Genomic DNA, 22,577 nt, shown 5'->3' on the forward strand with positions numbered 1-22,577 from the left:
CAGTGTTACTGGTCTGTGTCAGCATTGCTGATTCCAGTTGTGTTATTGTAATAATTTTAAGCATAAAGTGACTTCTATCCTGGACTTAGATGGTGTCTTAATTGCTGTAGGGTCATAAGAGGTCTTTTCTTTTTATATTCTTGCATTCTGCATTAACATTCTTCTCTGCGGTTCTTTTCTGCAAGTTTAAAGAAGTCTGTTCTTACTCCTACACAAAATGTGGAATTGTTAGGCTTTACTGTGGAGACATTAAATCAGACTCTGGAGATTCCTTTGTCAAAAAGGAAGCTGTATTGTTAAAATTACATCTGGCTTTTGCACGTGTCACATTTCACAAGAGCATTGAGCCCACATCATCTAGTGGCTTTGCTTGCAGTCTTTCTTCATGCAGTGCTATTTTTAGATTTTCATCCTGTTGGAATTCAATAGTCTGGTTGTCAAGGCAAGCAAGAGAAGATAGCTAAGGTTGAATTTGTCAATGATTCAGCCGTGTTCGTTGTTACTACTACTATATAAGTGTACCACAGCAGGGGACAAATACCACAATCAAGATATATAATTGCATGGAACTGTAAGGTTTTAAACTGAAATTTTCAAGGGCTTACAAACCAGGTCTGAATCGTTGCAGAATAAGTAGAAGGTTATTAGAAGATTTTTGGGAGAATTTGTAGCTTTCCTGAAAAAAATGTCTGTCCCCCCTGCTTTGATTTCGGCTGCTATTTTGCTCTTTTTCCCTCTCCCATTCCCCTTATCTCTCCATGGGCACTGTCTTTCATATACCTTTACTGTCACATGAAGGAAAAAAGAAGTTGGCTGTGGAGTCAGATAAGGACAGAGAAGGATCATATGAGAATATTATCCTACCCTAGTGAATGATAAGAAATGAGGACTTCTGCAGTTAAACAGAATCAGAATCAAAATCCATGAAAAAGGCTGATTCCAGTGGGGTACAGATTGGGATTTAATAGTGACTTTACACTGAGCAACTGAAAAGCCATGAGTGAGAAAGCAGATGTAATTCTTAATAGATGAGTACCTTTGTAATGTATACTTATTTACACAGTGCTAAAGGTACACAACCAGCAAAGCACACAATCTCTATGCAGTACACAGTGAAATACAAGTGGTATTTCACTGAAAATGGGGTGCTTTTGTGCTTAGCACAGCTCCTGGGTCATAAAGAAAATAGAGCTTTAACGACTGACAAATTATAGCCCTCAATGATTTCTGAGATTCTTACTGTGCCTTCTTAAACATTGTAACTTTGGTTTAGAAGACATGGGATATTTCCTTTAATTAAATTAAAATTAGGAAGAGCTGTCAACTTCACAAACGCTGTGATGGCTCCCCTGTCACTGGGTGCATGTATCCTGAGATGTTTAGGTGACCAGGAGACAAATGCACTTGCTCTTGATGTAGCCGTAACTAGGAGGCCCCAAAGGTACAGGGAGCTGCAGGGACTGAAGATTCTGCTTTGAGGCTTTTCAGGTCGCAGCCTGTGCATGTGCGAACAGAGACAGCAGGCCTGGGGATGGCAAAACTCTTGCTCTGAACTGTCAGAAATGAGCTCAGCACTTTTCATGCTGGCTGAAACCTGCCAGCACACTGAAACTAAGTTTCTAGATATTGGGCACCCAGTGTACTGACTAAAAAAGGATGTAAAGGTGGCATATTATATATACGAGATAAAATACCTACTTCCAGAAGTCCAACAACTCTTAAATTTTCCTGTTCTACAAATTTAAGGTTAGACCAAAATTTTTAAACAATAAGCCATAAACTTCAGTTGTTTGAGTGCTTTACAGCAGGAAAACCTGATTATTACCAGTTTGCTTTTTGCAGTGTGGAAGATTTGCAGGACTGAAGTACCAGTCTCCTAGCAACCACAGATCCTCTAAGAATCTTCTCTTTGATAGTCCCTAAAATATGTTAATGCCACTAGATATTGCAAAATAAAACACTGGGACCCACACCTAATGATATAAGGAATTTTGATTTATACCTTCGGTCCAGAATAACAATGCCACTGCATACAGTCTGCAACTGTAGCACAGTTCAGATGGTGACTCAACGTGGTTTGGGTTGCTAACCATTTTTGTTTTGTTTAATTAGATTCTCATTATCAAATCCCAGCAGCACAAATGCTTATACACATAACTGTGTACATGAGCGGTCCCAGTTAACTTGGTGTGACTATTTATGTGTTTAATTACTTGCTGGACTGAAGATTTACTGTCTGATTTTCAGCAGACAATATTTTAAAGGTACTGCTCCTCTCTCTTCCCCTGGTTATCTACATGCGTCTTATTAGGAGATTATTCTCTGACAATCTGTTACACATATGCTGAGAAATAGTCAGAGAAATTAAATCTTGAAAACAAAGTTCAAAGCTCACATCCTCATGGGAGATTTTGATTCAGCAATTATGTTGTCCTCAAGGCATCCACAGAGTGCCTCACCCTCCGGAGTACAGTAAATCTTTCAAGGTGCAGCCCTGAGAGCAAGAGGGAAATAAAAAAGGAGCAAGCATGTTAATCAATTCAAATGCCTACTACAAGGGACAGCTGCAGTGGTGTGCCGAGAGACATCAAAAGGGCTACACAGATGTAGGCCAGCCCAGGATGCGGGAGTCTGCATTTAATGTAGAATCCCAAAGGATATATTCATGCTGCTGCATTGCTATTTTTAATGAATGAAGCAGGAAGGACCGTAGTGTCAGGCAGAACTTGTTCGGAGGGACTGAAATTCCAGATTTCTGAAAAATAGGGAGGACAGTTCACTTTTTTTTTTTTATATTAAGATTTTCCTGCCTAACTCCTGGTGTTATGGAGAGACAAAATATAAGAGTTCAAAGAAGAATAAACTGTATAAATTAGGTTCTTACAAATCTTGGAATTAGCAAAAATGGATCCATCCCACTGGAACTGTGCTATAAAGAATGGTCTGTGTGTGAGGCCTCTGTAGGGCAGTTGTGATAATTACACAAAGCGTAGCATTTCTCATCCGCTTCTACTGATTATTGTTTAAATGCCATAGAATCTCATTAGTTCAATCTTTATTACATTCATTATAGGGGCTTTACCAGGAAGAAAAAGGCTTCCCCTTCTTGCTTATATAGGCAAAGGACAAGTGACTGTTTGTGGTCAGAATATCTGACTGGCTTCTTTTAGAGTGAAAAAAGAGACGGTAGAACGAAAGTGAAATGTCTAAGAGGCAGTTTTGTGTCTGTCTCCTCCATAGCAGACTTGTCTGAGCTCTTTGAGTGCAACAGGGAAGGGAACTTTCCTTCTATTTAAAGCACATCTATTTGCAGCGTGTTGAAAAGAGCTGCCACTAATTTCTGTGCTTGTAATCAGTAAGCAAAGCTACAGTAAAGTGGAGGGGGATCCTCAGGTAATGAAGTCCTCTATAACTGAGGACTGTGGCCTTTTTGGAGTAACAAAACCAGGTACTTCTAGATCTTCTAGATTTCTGAAACCACTAAGAAGTATTGTAGATGTCTGACTGTTATTCTGTGTCCTTTCAGATGTTACTGCAAAGGCAAGGAAATTTTCTTCTGTGAGTTCTCTGGTGTTTGTTGTCAAAAGACACAGCCATTCAGGTGATTACTGTAATGGTCCAAGAGGTAAGCTACCTATAAATTGGATTTATAAGTAAAGAAAATAAAAAGGAAATTAAAAAAAAATCATAAACTGGCCTAAAATATTTCTGTATTTTTATTCTCTCTCTTAAATAGCACAAATGATGATGGAATTTCATGACTGTAAGAGAATTTTTTTTTCCTCTATTCAACAAAAATCTCTTCTTCTTAATGCCTGCATCTTTCTATTTAGCACAACTGTAAAACTTGTCCCCACATCAGGGAACTTATTTGATTTCTTGTTATATCCAGACACATTATACAGACTGTCCTCCTTTGTGACCCCAAATGATTTCTGAACCACAGGCCATATGTGAAGCAGTGCTATTGACCGAGGTCAGTCTTCTGTTTGCATCCCAGGTGGCTGCCATTGAGAGAAGAAAAAGGGACTGAAACATAAGGAGAGCCTACCAAAATGGTATAGAGAGGAGAAGAATAGGAGGTATCAAATAACAACAGCCTACACCTGCAAATATGCCACGTTGCACTGATGAAATTTGTGAAAGAAGTATTGCTGCCTTAATAATGCATCATGCAGTGCTTTGCTGGGCTCATGGTTTTGTGATGAACACCTGGCAAGGACAGGTCAGGAACAGAGAGGCTCTGGCCTTTCCTGAGGAATGGAGCTGCTGAGCCATTACAGAACGGCTCTCTTTCACCTGATGTCAACAGGAATTCACTGGACCCTGAGTGCTGAAATGTTTTTAATATGGGCCAGGGAAGGTTTGCCCTTGCCAAGTAGCAATGAAAGACGCTGAACAGGCCACATCAAAAGGACTGCAGCCAGAGAGTCCCGGTAAATTACTCCAGTACAGCTTCTGGAGAGATACAAATGGAAAGAGAGTGAGAATCAAGGGGGATTTCCTCCAGTGCCATCAGAATTGCTGTTTTGAGGGTGCTTTTTTTCAGTTGTTATTATTTCAAAGGCATCTTTAGAACTGGGCTATGTCCATCACTACTAGGAGAATGGCAAGTTTGGGCATCAGAAAGATAAATTTGTAGAGAAAAGCAAGGACAGTTCCTTGCAGAGCCTCAAGGAGATTACACAGGTTTGGAGAAACTAGGAATGTCTGAGTGGGACCCTAATAAATTAATGAGCAATGCTCTATAAATAGTGTCACCACATGCTGCCTTTCCAGTCAAGGTTAAATGAAGACATACTGACTTTCCTTTAAGAAGTCAGCTGAAAAGGGAGTTAGTATTTGAAAGGGGACGCTAGCAACCTGGGTTCAATTCCTTCATCTACTTTACATTTCCTTTCTGACTTTTGGTAAGCCTCTTGGGCTCTGCTGTTGTAAATATAATTAACTGTACTCACATTTGGGGGCTTGGGGTCTAAACCTCAATCTGTCCTATAGCTTATAGTGTACCTGCACTACAAATGTCATTTTCTTTTTCCTGTGTATTTATTTAGCAACTCATGCAACGACAGTTGCAATCCTAATCCTATTTCAGCTAGGAGAGTTATATTACTTCTGCAGTGATTTGACAAAAAAGGCCAGGAAAATATAAGCCGTAAAGATTCATCTTGTTAAGCTCTATAAACTGAAGTACATTTAGTATGTGTTAAAGGTTTTGTTTTCCATTTAAATGGAATTTTTGTATCAAAGAGGGAAAGATGTTGCTATGTTTTAAGACTCCATTTCATCTAGCTTTCCAAATCTTACTTTCCAACTCATTCTTTGTGTGACAATGGGACTAGTTGGAAGATGGATTTGGGTCTTAGTCTCTTTGTATTGCTACCTGTAAAACAACGGTTTTAAACAACTCGTCCCAAAATCACAAACATGCAGAGGAGAAAAGAACCAAGGACTGTGAAATCTTCAGAGACAAAAGGAGTTGGACTCAGTGAAAAATTCAGAGGGAGTGTCATATCTGTAAAGCACTTATGCCTGACTATGGCAGAGATACAAGACATTAAGTAGGTATAAATTAAACTGAAAGCACAGATTTATTAGTAGTGATCTTAGAAGCGAGAATACAGTTGTGAATATCAGACAGAAATAAACAAAGGAAAGCTATGCATTTGCCAAATGCTTTGTAGCAAAGTAGATGGAATTGTAGTGCTGCAAATTTGCTTGAGAAATTAGTCAGCCTGATCAAATGGGGACATGCAGACCGATAAACGGCAAAGCTTAATAAGCAACTACATAGTACATAATGGTGTTTTCTTAAATTATCTTTCTGGATGTCCAAAAAGTAAAGAGTCACAGTTAGAATTTGAGACTCAAGGTAGAATATTATCATCTCAAACAGTTGTACATTTCTTCTTTTAACAGTGTAAACACGAGGCACTGAGGGAAGAGAATCAAGAAAGAAGCACTGTCACCAGTGTGACAGAATAAAGAATCCATTGAACCAAAAACTTCACATGAAGCATAAAATTAAAGAGAGTGAGATAACTAACCAGAATAGGGAAAGGGTTAAAAAGGGCATGTGTAGAAAACCTAGGAGTAAATGGAAAATAAAATGCTTAGCAGTCAAAATAGAATTTTCAGTATATAACATAACTACATAATTACAATCAACATGCCATAAGCCTTTTTTTTTTTTTCACATAAACTGTAGGAAAATGCCAGAGCCAGTCAGAGAAAGCCCATCCTCTGATGTTCTTTTTCAACTGGGAAAGGATCTAAATTTATAGACTGAAATTCTGGCTCTGTTGATCTCTGTGTGATTTTTGCTATTTGATTCAACAGTTTCCAGAGTTTCATCCAACAGGCAAATTCCTTTGGGGCAGAGAATTCAGTTGAACTTCCAGTTTGATACTAGTATTTATCAGGGAGAGGACGACATCACTCTCCTCTCTCTTAAACCAAAGGGGATAATAAGGATTTGCCTGTAAGCCTGTACTTCAGACATCACTAGAAAGGGCTGTCAGGATCAGCTCCCCTCTAGGCTGCAATGAGGTCAGTCTGGCAGCCTGGCTATGAGTATAGAGCCAAATGAGCCCTCAGAAAGAAATATTTCATGCTGTCAGGTCATTCTTTCGGAAAGCAAAGCTGATTTTTTTCTCTTTAGAGCAATAACCGGCACATATGAAATGAGGTAGTCAAGTTTTATAGGGAGAATTAATATATTTTATTACAGCAGTTGGTACATTGTGAGAAGCAAACAGAAAAGCCATGATGTTCCTGAAACTTTATTTGGAAGAAACAAAGTTTTAAACACATAGAGAGGCTGCTTTGGTTATTGTTTTCTTTCCCCAGCAGTATTGCTTGGCCCAGTAAAAGCTCTCTTGCCCTGCAAACATTGCCTGTTTATATCCTTATGTTTTCAAAGCTAGAATAGCCCTCCTACAATGTGTAAAAAGGACATTGTGCATCCTTCGCTCTTTGGTTACCACTCTGTAGGGCTGTCTTGGTGTTGACCTAAACACTCCCCTCTTTCCTAATCTTTCATGTTAGTGGTCTCCAGAGGTGTATTTTGGAATTTGTGGCTCATAGAATCACATCATCAAAACTAAAGGTCTTATCCCTAGTGTTTCACAAGAAAATGTATGAAGTGAGCAATTATGGAATATCCTAGAAGTAGGAACTAACTTTCCAACTCCTGTCAGGTAGACTTTGGATTATACCTTGCTTTCTGAGGACTTATATACCTTCAGATAAACATCTAACTTTACTCTGATTCCTATTGATCTTTTAGACCTTCAGATTGTTTTGTGACAATGAGCTCCATATGAAACTTTGTGTTTAAAAAACATTTCTTTTGATCATTTTTTATTTTTTATTTTTTTTTTGCTTTTCTGTGTCACTTGAGTCTTTCATTCTTGTATTAAGAAGTTAGAAACTGGAACGGCTGACAATCATTTTTCTACCACTGGTTTTGTATATATTCCTCCTAAACTTTGTCCATTATTTTTGCTGTCTCTTCCTAAAGAAGAGAAAAATTTTTCGTTCCTGTCCTAAAAGCTTTCTGTTTCTGCCTAGTGTTAGCAAGATGAAGATCAGATTTTATCCATTTCTCTAGACTGGAGTTATATGGTTACAAAAGTTACGTTTTCTCTACCTACATGTTTGAGCAGCTGTGTTCAGCAAATGTTCCTACTGTTTTTTTCATAAGGGCTTTTTGTTCTATTCCTGCCTCTTTCCCCCCAGAAAATTCAGACTTCTTGACACCAAGTGCACTTGCATTTGTCACTACTGATTTTTTGCCTTCCCTTGTGCTACACATTTTCTCAGCTGTTAGTTCACTTCAAAATCTATCATCTCTTGATTTTTCCAAATAAGTTTGTTTTATCCTTAATGTTTTTTTTTCTTCATTCTTCAGCTGCTTTTCATACCTTACTGCTACAGTATGACTCAGTAGTCATTGTGCTAACCTATTATTAATCTTTAACTTTTATTAACCTTTTCAGCCACTTAGTCCTACACTTTCTTTTCTTAGCTTGTTTTGTATAACAGCAAAACTTTACCTCTTTCTCACAACTTTCTGACTTCTTGAGTCTAACAGGGGCTCATCTTCTCTATAGAGCTCCTCAGTACCCAGGAAACGTGGCATATGCAGTCTCCTGGAATAACTAGAGAACTAACTTTAAGACACATTTGAGATGAAGAGATGGGGAATTACACAAAACCCAGCCTTACCTCTGTGGTAAGGACCATGGAGCACATTCTCTTTTAATTCATTTCCAATCACACATGAATTTCTTCTGGTGCTGGATAATCCTTGGATAATTCTTCAATACCATCCTTGATTCTATTTATTTATTTATTTATTTTTGTCAGTCTTTCTGCTACTGATCTTGTTTATTCTACGCACAGATAGGAAAATACCTCTTTAACATTCCTATCCTTCTAGTCTTATATCCAAGGTTACGTTAGTTTCTTTTTAGCTATACAGTCTTATTGATCCTCCACAGTCTCAGTTTTACAGTCTCCTAATCCAAAAGCATTAACTTTCCTTCTTGTACATAGATATATAATTTTATCATTGATGATACTATTTTTTTCCCCCAAAATAAAAGTGAGATCACTTTGTTTCCTCTGATCTCATAATTGTTTACCACACTGTCAATGTTTGCATTATCCATGAATTAATAATTAATTAATAATTATTTAAAAGGTTTACCTTGCAATCACTAATGAAAAGGCTTAATATTGTTAGGCTTAATTTCTGAGAACCTTGTAAGGTGATTTCCTTTGAAACAATGCTTTTGAGATCTGTTAGTCACTGAAAATGGGTTTTACTGCTATTGTATAGCTCTGTACATTTTTAAAAGGAAAGCATCATGTCATACTAAATCAAGTGCCTTTCAAAGATTGTTACAGCTGCTCCTTTAAGCTCATCAGTCATTTGGGGAGTGTTGGCCAGAGCGTGAAGCTGACAATGTTGGCAGGAATAGATAGAAACAGCACTGTACTTCTTATCAAAGTGATGAGGTTTTATAGAACTCTGGAAAAAACATATTTTTAATCTTTCCTCCCAACCTGCTATGACTATGCAAGACCCAGACTGAGAACTGAGTTGTTACAATCTTTTTTAGCAGCATAAAGTGAGACTCAGGCTCCATAAGGACTATGCAATCGCTGCCTATAGGGGGTGTCCTTTGTTTCTGGTCCCTGTCTGTTCAGATAGGGAACCAGAGTGAAGCACCCTGTTGCTTTTGTGTGGAACAGGCAGCTGTGTTTTTTTTTTTTTTTTTTTTTTTTTTCCTCCGTTAAAAAGCATAGCAGGACAGTGGTAGAAGACAGAGTACAACCTGGAGTCTTGTGTGTCATGGAATCAGGATTACTGGGAACCTGTATTTGATAACAGGAGCATGGAAATTTCCTTGAAATTAATATCAGGCAAAGGAAGTCATAAATTCTCCTAGTTAAGTATGTGGCTAATTCAGAAGGAAATGCAGAGTGTGGGAGGAAATGCAAAAAAAAAAAAAAAAAGAAAAAAAAAAGAAATGTGTTATCAGATAGATAGCCTGAAGACAAGACAGCATTAATGAATAACTACTGAAATTCCCATTCAGAATTCTTGAGGAAATTATTCCTTTTTTTTTTTTTAAAGAGTATTTAAAAAGTATAGACAGGGTAATGAAAGGCCTCTTCACAAAAGAGAGACCCTTTCCCAAAAGAACCAAATGGAATGGCATGGTGACATTAATAGAGAGAGAGAGAGAGAAGAAGAAGAAATGCAGCAAGATTTCTGGAACATTTTAAAGCCAGCTATTCCAAAAGATTACAAGTCACATCTAATTAATAACTTATGTAGATGGAGTTTTAAACAAGCTGTTGCTTTGAAGACATTCTTACCTCTATACTAAGTAGTTTAGTTAAATAAATGATCAAATTGAAGGCTTTGAAGTTATGAACATTAATCAAAATGTTTCAAATCAATGCTGGGTAAACTATTAATAACCAAAAAGTCATAGGAGCAAGCTATTTTTAACCAAAGGGAATTGTTAACATTCTTTATCATCAGAAATTAAAGCATCTAATTCTTGGTAAAATTATGCAAATCATGTTGTCTGCAAAGGTTGCTAGCTGTGCCAGGTTTTCTCCCATGGCTCCAAACTTGGAAAGCTGCATCATCCTTTTCCATTAAGAAATTAAAGGCTTAGACAAATGTGGTCTCCAGAGCATGTGCCCTGCTCCCTGATTTATACATAAACTTTCTGTGTGTTCACAAGAGCTGTAACCAGATGCTTTCCAGGGCATTGCAGGACTGAGCAGCTCAAGGGCAGCACTGGTGCTGATGAGAAGGGCAGGAGAGTGTATGGCAGCAGGGGTTTGTCATGATCTGAATCTGTCTCCAGGGCAGAGATGAGCTTATGAGGGCTGCTGCAGGCTTACCAGGTTGCCAGGCTGACAGGCCCGGGACTCACACAAAAGCGCCGAGACCCCAGGGAAACCACCATCATCCCCCCAGGAGTCCATCCCAAAACTATTCCCCTGTTATCAGGAGATGCTGTCACCAGTGTCACGCATCTCACTCAGTTTTGGTATACAACCCACATAATAAGGAAGTCACATTCACATCTGACTCCAAGAACATGCAAGTAATTTCTTGCCTGCACTGTCTAACGCATCAGAAAGCACAATGGCCCACAGTGTTTGCAAGATTGGATACCCAAAGACTACTGCTTTGCCTTTGAGTTTACAACTCAGTAATGAACAGCTTCACAGTGGACATGATATATTATATTGATAATAAAACAGCACAAGAATCATTAGTCTTTCCTACTTGAAATATCTGTCATAATCCTCAAGGCATATTTTTCAAAAAAAAAAAAATGATCTGTGCTACTGAAAACCCAGTGATAGGTAATTTCAGGCTTTTATGTCAAAAGTATATGAAAGCTGAAACTGTTTTATCTTTTTTTTTTTCCCCTAATTTCACTTTTATGTTTGTGTGTGTTTTGTTCCTGTTGATATTTTGAGAGGTAAAGTGTTAAATAAAACACAAACATGGCAGCGTTCTCTTAAGTGGAGACAGGTAGAAATGCATCACAGACTAAAGAGGATTTATTTGAAGTACTGTAGGCCCAAAGCAATCATGGAAAACCCCACTGCAGAAGTTGTAAATAAAAAAAACAGAAAACATGACAGGATCAAAGCTGTGCAACGGTCTGCTAGATCCAGGAATTTTGGAAAATACAAAAGACAAATGGAAAATATTTTTATGGTGTATTTTATGGAAAGCAACATAATCAGAATGTAGATTTATTTTTGACAGTAGTAAGGTCTGCTGCACTTGTTCTAAAGTTAATAGTTTCCAGTTAATCCAGATACAGTAATTTAACTGTAAAACTGCATTACAGGGGTTTGAGCACTGTGCTTGTCATAAAAACATAAGATATTTTTAACTTTGAGCCATAAAAGGACAGTGCAAATATAGAATGTCTGTGACTGAGCTCAGCCTGAACTGCACTGCCCTCCCAGTTCAGAGAGGCTGTGAGTCCTGGGCTGTGGCTGGAGCAAATGTCACTAGCTGCAGGAGAACTCAGGACAAACTTTAAACAAGACAGCTAAATTTGCCATGTTATTAAAGTCATTCTATATAGATCAAGGTTTTGAGGGGTTGACAGTGCACTGACATTACAGATATAAACTGAGAATTCAAAATGTAAAAAGCAGCAAGAATAAAGATAAACATTATCAGGCAAGAGATGGGTTGAATTAGACCTAATATAAAGATAATCACGTCTGCACATAAGTAATAGAGTATTTCATGAATTCCGTGGGAAAGTCTGAAAGCACCAGGTTATGTATGTCCTTGACAAACAGGATAGTGACAGAAGTACAAGTTCAGCTGAGAGAGTGACACTGCAGTAGAAAATAAACAGATCAGTAACTAGAAAGAAAAAAAGACATTGTTATTTTGATATCAGATCACAAGTTTTGGGAGTTCAGAAACATTGCTATTATCAGCACATAAAGTAAAGTTAAAAATAATGGAAGGCAAAGAGTTAAAGATAGGAGGTGATATATATCGGTACATAAGAAATACGAAATAATAAAATGTGTAGATGAGCCAGGACAAGAAGTATCTTGTATCGTGTAAAACATGGTCAGTTCTTTGTTTTATGGAAGAACCATTATATGAAAAGGGACAAAGGAAAGGGACAAAGATCCAAAACAATTCAGAAAGTGTTGGAAGATAACTGCTAGGTGGTAGGGAAACTCAAAACAGCCCAAAGAGAAATGCAAGAAGTACCCAATTATCCTGCCAGTCATGTTTCTGGGAAAAATCCTAACGTACCAATGCAGAGGTCCAAGGAAGACCTGGATGGTCTAAGAGTCAAAGAGTGACTGGAGAAAATGTGTGAATAGTGCCATTACTGGTGAGAAAATGACTTGATTTAATTTTTGGTTATCTGCAGCCCCACTGGAATTACTTAAGTACAAAATAATAATTTATTTAGGGAAAGAAATTTAGGTGCCATACATGGGGGTTCATAGATTTAGGCACCCTTAAAAGAACAATGAAGAAAGAATTGCAGATATATTTATGCATATCCAACACCTTCCTTGGAAAATGTTGTTATATTTGATAACCACGAAATCTGCCCAGCAAATATAACACTCCTGGGCCATTATTAAGGCTTGCAGAGATGAGGCCCTGATCTGAAAGGAAAAAATGAGTTAATGTCATAACAGGTATAGGTAACTTTGGAAAGAACCAGACTTACTGGTCTGGAGCTAAAAACTGTTTAATACTGTATAGAAATTTTCCTTTCAATAAACTGAAGCAATCTAGAAGCAATTCATTCACTAGTTTTTTTCTTCTTGTCATCCTAGAGGCGCATACACATGCTTTTGTAAAACTGTGTTATGGCTAGGGGGTCCATAAGCTATACTAAATGTGAAATAACGAAAAGGCATTAGTGTCACAATCCACTGTCAGCTTGTCTGCTCTAGTAAAAAAAGATAGGTGTACAGAGATTTGTGGAAACAGATCATTCTTTTTGGGAATGCATGTCTGTTTCCTGAAAGAATCTGGGAGTGACACTTGTGAAAAACATCCCTCTGCAAAAGGGTTGCTCAAGTCAAATATTTTTAGGAAACTGAGGAGTGAAATAAGCAGTTACTTAGGTACTGAGATATTGTGACAGTAAGCACAGGCTTCAGTTGTCTCTCAATGCCTCAAGATGGTTTATCTTGTTGCTCCCACTAAACTAAAATAGTGGCTTACCTATGAGCATCTTGCAGTGCTATACCTTGATATCGCCGACCACACTGCACTCAGTGTTCTCAAAGTTATTACTTCTGGTTTTGAAGAAAACCAAAGCAAGGCATGAACACTTAAGAATGGTAAGAACAGATATGCTCTTAAGCAATTTAGACAAAAAAATACTGGTTTTATATTTGGTAAATAACCCAGGAAAGTGGCCACAGCACCAAGCCTCCTGGAGTATAAGAAGTGTTTACACAACAACACTCTTAGACACATGGTTTAATTTTTAGGTAGTCCTGTGTGGAGCCAGGAGTCAGACCCAATGATCCTTGTGGGTGCTCTCCAACTCTAAACATTCTATGATCCATAATACTATAATTCTAATATTGCATATGGGGAAAGGGAGACAGGTCCAAGATGGGCCTTTATCTAAGGTTAAATAATAAACCAGTGACAGGATGAGGGGGAATGGGCTAAAGTTGTGCCAGTGGAGCTTTAGGTTGGATATTAGGAAGAGCTTCTTTACTGAAAGGGTTGTTAGGCATTGGAATGGGCTGCCCAGGGAAGTGGTTGAGTCACCATCCCTGGAGGTCTTTAAAAGACGTTCAGATTTAGAGCTTAGTGATATGGTTTAGTGGAGGACTTGTTAGTGTTAGGTCAGAGGTTGGATTCGGTGATCTTGGAGGTCTCTTCCAACCTAGATGATTCTGTGATTCTGTGAAAGGCCGGTATGATGCCCTCCCTTGCTTTGACCATCTCAGAAAAGCTTTTACCTACCTCAGGAGCTTCCCTTGTTGTCCAGATTTAAAAGAAGGGTTTCACATGTAGTTGTAAACCTCCAAATCTACAAACACTTTTACCTACGTTTTTCAATAATGCGTATCTGAAAAAAGAGCTGTCACTACACGAAACAATCAGCACTGGAACAGCTGTGGTCTTAAATGTTGCTCAACAGAAAGTAAGGATTTAAAAGACATTTGTTCAGTAGTTCCTCCTGACATATTAAAGCAGTGTACATACATCTTTGTGAAATTCCATTACAGCTTTGAGGACACATGCTAATATTTATTATAGCTATTAGGATTCATAGTTTTGAGAAATGCGAGAATCAAGCTATTGATCTGTGGTACTAAAATAACCAAGTTACTAGAAGAGTTACCTGTTGTTTTTCTTCTGATGATAGAAGTCCAATAAGAGTGGAAAATACTTAATCCCTAGTTGTCATGATGTTTAGCTAATTATTATGTTATTAAATAGTGACTCAGCCAGAAGGGCTCATTTGTTTCTTCCTTCTCAAAGGACTGGAGATGTTATGCATTGAGAAAATGAAAGCTGAAACTTTCTTCTCAGCACCCTGCTCTTTGTCACTAACATTTCCCAACACAGGGGAGAGATTTATTTCCTTCAAGGAAGGAAGGAACACTTAAGATGTGAATGAATACAAGAAAAGCAGGAAACCAACCACAGCTGTCAATACACAATTTATAGAGCTGTAACACTGCTGTGGTAATATCAAACAGAGACACAATAACCTGTAAAAATGATTCCTGCAGACCTGAGCTCGGAAATGAAGCAGTTAGCTATGTTAGTACCCAGCATTTGTTCTGAAGGCCTGGTGTTTGAGGAACAAAGCCTCTTTCCTTCCCAGGCTGCTTCCTGCGATGCTGATTCCTACACTCCAGAATAGGTACAAATAAACTGCCAGTAGCTTGAGTGCGTAATGGCCTTGGTCCTTTCTGCCCTTGCCTATTCCCAAAATAAACAGAAAGATAAATAATAATTTACCAACAGTTTCTCTGCAGCTGTAGGGGAATGTTTCATATTTTGTTGGAATAATTAACATTTTTGTTTTTGTTGTTGTTGTTGTTATTTTCTACCACCATACTCTCCTTTCCTGCTCTGTATTTGCAATTCTTCAGTCCAGGTCCCAGTCTCATGGTGCTGGGAGTTGAGTGGCAGATTGGCTGTGGAAGATGGCAGAGCAAGAAGAAGGTAGGGTGCAGGTCTTTCGCACTTACACCACAGTACCGGTAGGAGAATTGATAGCTGTGTCAGATTTGCTACTGTAGCTACCAATGCAGTAAAAAGCCATTTAGTTTTAACTGGGGACCGAGTCTGGCTCAGCAAAAGAGCCAAACTAATTTTGTTTTAATTATTTATTGTGTTCCAGTTCTCATCACTGTTTCTTTTTTAATTGTATTTTTAATTAACTGCATTGATTGTAATGGACTGTATACTTCCATCATGTAACTTTGCTGACTAGTTTAGTGTTCATTTTATGTTTACTACAACATCCAAACAAGAACCAAGAGGAAACCTCAAAATACCGAAAAGTGGAGAAGGTAGGTATATACAGGGCAAATTAACAGCCTTTTCAGTGTTTTACTGCTAAATATAGGCATTCATAAAGACAATTTTAGCAGTTTTGTTACCAATTTGTTCTTCCATTTAAATTCCCAATAAAGAGTGAGTAACCCTGTCTTTGTACTGTTTTCAGTACGGCAATTCTCTTTTCTCCTTGTGATAACCTCTCATATACTGGGATGTATTTTATCTTTTGTTGCTGTTCATGAATTGACTCTGCTGTGGTGGCAGGAGTGTCCCCATGTACCCTGTTTGCCTGCCTGGTTGCTGTCTGCAGGCACTGCAGGCCTTGGGGCGTGCTGGGGATGGCGGCAGCTCTGACAGGCTCTTGGGGCAGGCCCTGCCAGCCAGGACATGTCCCACCACCCCACTTTTGAGCAGGGCAGTTGGGGGGAACCAGGGCAGCCCCGGCATTAGGCACCTCCTGGGGGGCAGGGCCAGGCTGGGACATGGGCCTGCTGGTGGGCCTGCCTCAGCAGGGCCCACTGCTGGGCAGGTGGGCAGGGCCTAGCAGTGAGGAGCTGAAGACTGGCCCTTCTGCAGCCATACTGGGGCAACAGCTGGTGGCCCTGAGGCCTGGCATGTGCTCCTGGGCTGTGGGCAGAGACACAGGCCTCCAGGCATGCAGGACCATTATGGCCTACTGGTGCCCTCCAGTCCCAGGCAGTGTTCACCATTTCTTCCTTCACAGCACAGACCCCACTGGCCGCTGGTGTTTTTTTACCTGCTGCTGGCTTAAAGGCCATCCCACTTTTCTTGTTGCAAGACTATGATTCAGCTCTGAGTCTCCAGAAATAGGTTGTGTCTAGTACTTTCTGTGAGCTCACAGCAAAGAGCTCGGCGAAGCAAGTAGTGTGAAGGTTTGGCTGACTCCTGTAGAAATAAGTGGTTGCAAACTAGTTTTTGAGTCCTCAACAGCTGCTCATTTTAACCATATTGACGCAGCAAGGCTTTGTTACTACAGTTAACTAGGGAATAGCAGTTCTTTGGGGCAAATGTCTTTATTTCTGATATAAAAATGTTGCTGTGTGATGAAGGCATTTCAACATGTTGCTAAATGAACAATAAAATTTATTCCTCTTTTTTTTTTTTTAATGCTCTCATTATCTGAGCAGAAGGCAGAGACTGCCATACCACTGTTCATTCTTAGCCATCTTAACATCAGATATTAACACAGGCAGCTCACAAGCTCTGTTGATGCAGATGTGAATTTGAATTACTCTTGTTTATCCTTGCAGACGTATTTACTGTCAGAAACTGGGAGCTATTGGCCAACAGTTTCTGAACAGAAGGCTATGCTGGCTACCATCTACAAGCTAGCAGTAGGTATTCCAGCTCATGTGAATGTTTTCAACATTAAGCTCCCAACAAGTTCTAAAAGGAACAACCTTTTACTATTGGAAAAGGAAACAGATTTGTTTTTAGATAAAACGGTGATTTGAGAAATGGGGTCAAATTGAGATATAGATGAACTGACAAAAATCTTTTTCCGGTCTAGGAACTGAATGCCTTTACTAAAATACAGAAAAAAACAAAACAAAACAAAACAAAACACCAAACCAAACCAAAAAAAAACTTGAAGGTTTTTCCACCAAGGGTGATCTTCAGAAATGGGAAACCTTCCTTTAAACTCAGTAAGTGCCTACTTATTGTTGGGAGTCAGCATTTTGGAAATTTCACAAGCATCCTCTCAAGATCATTACACAGGGACATAAGTTCACTGCTGTAGTTTCTAAATCAGACAAATGAGGAGGATTGTATGCTTTAGTTATTATCTGTAGATAGCAGTGCTATCTGAAAGCAAATGCATTTGCTTGCTAATATTGGTCCCACTGAGACCCCGCTCATGACTGAATATTATGAACTACCCTCTCGATAAGGTTTTCCGTCCAGTTTTGTATATACCTTTAAATATTTTTCCCTGTGTTTTCCTGGATTGCTTATGAGAATATCAAGGGAGACTTTTAAAGCCAAAATTTATGGCATCTGCTGCTTCTTTCTATTGACAAGATGTGTTTTTCTGTCATCTAAAACTCCTGGAACTGACGAGTTTCATTTGAGAAGGTCAAACTAAAATCCCTTTGCAAAGAGGAAGTCGTTGAAACAAATGTTTTAGCTAGTCTGTGAAAATGCCATTTTTGTCGAACTTTATGAAAAGATGCATATTTTACAAATAGAAAACAACTTCCTAAATGTGATCTTTTTCCTTACCAGGCTTGAGGTCAATGTCCACAGTTTCTGATATTCTGAGACATGAATGCATGGTGCTGGGGCAGGTAGACTTCATTTCACTGAGGCCCACAGCTAATATCAAACAATTCACCCTCCAACTCATAAAAGATTCTGCTCTTGAAATTTGTTGGTCTCATTGTGTGTCAAAAGTTTTAACATTACATTTTCTGATGTACAGAATGATGTTACAGTTTCTGCTAAAACTCACAGAACACCAAGACCTACAGAGAAACCAGAGTATTTCAATTGCAGTTTTGGCAGAGATTAATGTAATACTGATTTTCTCTATTATGTCCCCCAAATGCATGTTGTGCTAGTTTCATACTAAGAAGTGAATTTTTATTTTACTCAGGTTGTCACGTATAGCATGGTGGGGAAGGAAGCAAGATTATATCTGTGTTTCTGTTAACTGCATGCAGTACATTAGTGGGCAGAATTTTAATAGAACTGAAAACAGTAGAAAGAATGGAGCAAAAATATCAATTATGAGTAAAAAATACATAAGAGCAACCTCTGGCTCTGGGCATTGCCTTGCACTTGAATCTTCTCTTGGCAGTATTCAGAGATTTTCACTATGTTGACCAGACAAAATGGTTGTTAATTATTGCACGCGTCTATGGGAGAGAGCTACAGCATGCTGAGGCCTTCTGCTTTTGTGTTGTACCAAAGCCACGCTATAGCAGGGCAAAAAATCAATTCATAAACATGACAAACACTGGCTGCTCTTTGAAGGATGAAAAGAAAAATGATTTGAAACACCTTTAAAACCTGTTGTCATAAATTACACAGAAAGGTTTTTAGACCAAACCTGGGCTAGAGAAGAAAGATCTATTGTTGTCTTCTACCTCTTACTATTTTGCCTTCCCTTGTCTGGCTCTGCAGTTTTCTGGCATCTCTGCTAATGGTAACTGTTATAAGCCTGTTGTAGCTTCCATTACTCTGAAAGAACCATTTCTTTCTAAAGGCACCCAAAGATAGAGTGTGCAATTGAGAAGTGATTTTCAAACTCAAAGGAGGAAAGTCATGTTAACAAAAATTGCTGGAAAAGGAACACTAAACATTTTTGATTGCCAATGTTGCTTTCCTGTGGCTGGTGCCAAGAGATATCGAAATCAATGCGAAGTGCATGCTGTCAGCATTTTTCTCTGGCTCAGTAGCCACCCTACTGAAAGCTAATAGTGCATTTGGGTGGCAAATGATTTTGTGTTCTGGATGGAGCCCTGAATCCTGTGCTGAAATTCAGCATTGTAGTAATCCCTGTTCCTTTATCCAAACATTTCCCTCCTGTGTCACTCGCTACTTGCCTTCTCGTCTAAAAATAGGTGGTGGTGGTGATGGGAAAACCAAGTACAAACCCTAACTTCAAAAACTGCAGGTTTTTTAGTGAGATACTTAATTCCATTGAAATCACATTCTTTTTATTGTCAAGCAGTTCAGACTTTTTATTTTATCCTGTCTTGAATAAATAGCTTACTCTGTTGAGTACTGGCTTATAGATGTCTTTGCTCTGTAAAGAAGATTTTGATCTAATTTGTATTTGATGAGCTGAGAAGCTGTAAATGACCATATGCGTCATCTTGGGAACATTATAGCTTTATGCACTGTGTTCGACTAGACGAAGGATCCATTAGTGACCCAACGGAGGTGTTTTAGAGCAGGAAAGGAGAACTCTCTAAACACCATCTGCTCATACTGTTGCTTGTAAAATTATGTCACATCTGCTGCTCTAAAAACATTATGCTGATCTCTCCTACAGTACAAGGCTGCTGCACTCCTCTTAGCAATGGAAAGGAGTCAATGCTACATTATTGGGACAAGAGGTGTTAACTATAGATGAAACCACACATGGCCTTCTTGGCTTCCAATATCTTGTGAGTGTGCCATAAATGTCACAAACAAAATGAAGGAGAGGATACAGCGCTCTATATTTAACTGATGAAGTTGGGTAAATACTTAGACTGTAAGTCTTTGCTGAGCTCCATCTTGCCCCTGCTTGGCTGCTGCTGGTTCAACTAATACTATTACACGCTTCAAACCTAAAATAGCCAAGTCCTCTCAGAGGTTGAGGAGATATTTAAGATAGCTTGATCAATGGAAGAGGAAATTGTCTTTGATGGACTGTGTGTCAGAAAGCATTGCTATTTGTTTTGCTCATGAGATCTTGTAGCTGAGTATTTGGCTGCCTATCTCTCATGAGGTGTTGTAAAGCTGCTTTACCAACCATGGAAGCTTTACTGACCCTGGAAGCTCCAAGACTACACATCTGCATACATTTGCAATGCTCCTCCTTACAACTGCAGCCAGTGTAACAATTTCACAGTAGTTGTGTAAAGAATTAGAAAAAACAGTCAGTGTTGGTATCAGAAGGAGATGCCAACACTGATAATGATGCATTAGGAGTCCTTGGAAGAACTGAGCAAATGCTGCCCCAATTGACTAAAGTTGTCATTTAACTCAAGTTCAATTATTTTGACCTGTGATTATTGTACAGTGTTACCAAACATATAGGATCTGTAGACAGAGAAAAAACAATAGCATGAAGTTGTTATGGTTTATTTAGCTAGCAGCTAAGTGGCTATGTTTGCTTTGTATGATAATGAGTTTAAAGCAAAGAAATGCGAAAACTGACTGATGTGTCTAAATGGTGAAAAGCAGTCACCAGTGTCTTCTCTCAGTCAAGTATATGGTAAAGGAATTAAGCCTTGTATTTTAGTATCTATTTTGACAAAACGTTTTGAGCCTATTGGAAGCCTGAGGGTTATCTCCTATATGCAAGGCAGAAGGGAGCAAACTTCTAATCATGTGAGCGTCATGTGAGCTAGCATGACAAGAGGGAGGCCAGGATGCCAGCAAAGGTGGTCATGTGGCATTTTCCATTGCCATATAAGACTCATATGAGGCCTTAATGAGATGATCTGCCATGTGTATGTCATGTGCTGAAGAACTGAAGTATCTGACGTAGTTCTCTCAGGGTTTTCTTCCTCTGGAACCTTGAGTTACCAGAGCTGTGGATCAGTGATATATTATTTCTGCTATTGAGGGTGGTTCTTTATTGTCCTTCCTGTCTACAAAAAGCTCTACAAAAGCAGGAACAGACTAGAAAATAGAACACAGGAAGGCTTTTCAGGCCATTTTTATGCTACTGGCTTGATTGCTGACCTGGACAAATCAATCTCTCTGCACTTATGGTGCCACCTCTTACTATTTTTCTGTTAGCAGATTGTGTGCATCAGTCAGTGAAATGATAGACAATTTCCTTTATGAAGTATTTGAACCCAGATCTTACTTGTAAACATAAATGGACTGTAAATGGAAATGAAAGACTTTGCAGTCTTCCAAGAACAAAGCAATTGCCTTTTTTACAACACAACAGCAGGGTGGAAGGACTGAAAGAGGACTGAAAGTTTTCATAGAATCATAAAAGCGTAGCGTGGTTTGGGTTGGAATGGACCTTAAAGATCATCTAGTTCCAACCCCCCTGCTGTGGGCAGGGGTGCCTTCCACTAGATCAAAGCCCTATCCAACCTGGCCTTGAACCTGGCCATCCCCTAGAGATGGGGCATTCACAGCTTCTCTGGGCACCCTGTTCCAGTGCCTCACCACTTTCATAGTGGATAATTTATTCCTTATATCTAATCTAAACCTGACCTTTTTTAGTTTAAAACCATCACTCTGTCACTACGCTCTCTGATAAAAGTCTCCCCCGATCCTTCCTGTAGGCCCTCTTTAAGTATTGAAAGGTTGCAATAAGGTGTCCCCGGAGCTTTCTCTTCTCTAGGCTAAATAACTCCAACTTTCTCAGCCTTTTTTCATTGGGGAATTGCTCCAGCCCTCTGATCATCTTTGTGGCCCTTCTCTGGACCCACTCTAATAGGTCTATGTGTTTTTTATGCTTTGGGTCCCAAAGTTGAATGCAGTACTCCAGATGGGGTCTCACCAGAGCAGAGTAGAGGGGGAAGGATAACAAGCTCTTTCTTGTATAAATAAGCTTTGACCTAGAGCAACAAGGATAACTATCTTGTCTGCTCTTCCAGTGAGATTCTGTTAGAAATGAAATGCCCTAGGAACTGAATATCTTTAGAAAATGGAGATTAGTTACATGTTCTACTGTATTGACATTCCACTACAGCTTTTGCAGGACAGTCTTACTCTACCTCAAGTTCCTTCTTGCCTGGGAAGTTCTGGGGAAGGTATCATTTTTATAGGTGACCTCTGAATTTGCAGAGAGCCATTTCCATGCTAAGATGTTCTTCTTGCAGTGGAACCCATGAGAGGAATGAAAACGAGTGTTATTCTAGCTTGTGCTTCACTCATCTACATTTTGTAAGGATGCAAGCCTTTTTAACAGGCATTTTTCCCCTTCCATCTCAAGGGCTATAGAAAACAAATACTTTAGGGTGTACATTGACTGAAATTAGAGCAAGAATGAATACTTTGCTTTCAGGTAGATTTGCTAAGGCTACAGGAGGGAATTGAATTACTTTTATGGATCCAACGTTTGGCCCGTTAGACTAAATCACAAAGGAGGTGGCTCTGTCATCAATGACTCTCCAGGTGCCTGGTGCTGGCAGGTGTCTAGCATTAACCTGAGTTGGATGATGAGACTAGTGCAATTCAGTTGAGAGATGGAGGACAGATGCAGATGTGAGACCAGCAGGGACATAGTTAGCTCAGTAGCTGCAGTATATCAAATACAGTAGAAACCCTGAAGCTGATGCCAAACCAA

The 22,577-nt window shown here is 39.1% G+C and overlaps 2 protein-coding genes across 5 annotated transcripts in view; one reads left to right on the top strand and one right to left on the bottom strand.

The window, feature by feature from the left end:
* The window catches only part of BEGAIN (brain enriched guanylate kinase associated), a 161,382-nt gene that overhangs the window by 124,591 nt on the left and 14,214 nt on the right, over positions 1-22,577 (bottom strand). The gene's annotated exons all lie outside the window — the stretch shown is intronic.
* LOC308195840 (uncharacterized protein) overlaps positions 1-22,577 on the top strand; it is a 203,981-nt gene that overhangs the window by 109,424 nt on the left and 71,980 nt on the right. The window contains exons 2-3 of the mRNA XM_080593916.1: positions 3,527-3,625; positions 15,175-15,247. Of these exons, the coding sequence (XP_080450042.1) occupies positions 3,527-3,625; positions 15,175-15,247 (172 nt within the window). The remainder of the gene's footprint in view (positions 1-3,526; positions 3,626-15,174; positions 15,248-22,577) is intronic.

This window comes from Anser brachyrhynchus (assembly GCF_964034855.1).
Source record: "Anser brachyrhynchus genome assembly, chromosome: 5".
Taxonomy (NCBI): Eukaryota; Metazoa; Chordata; class Aves; order Anseriformes; family Anatidae; genus Anser; species Anser brachyrhynchus.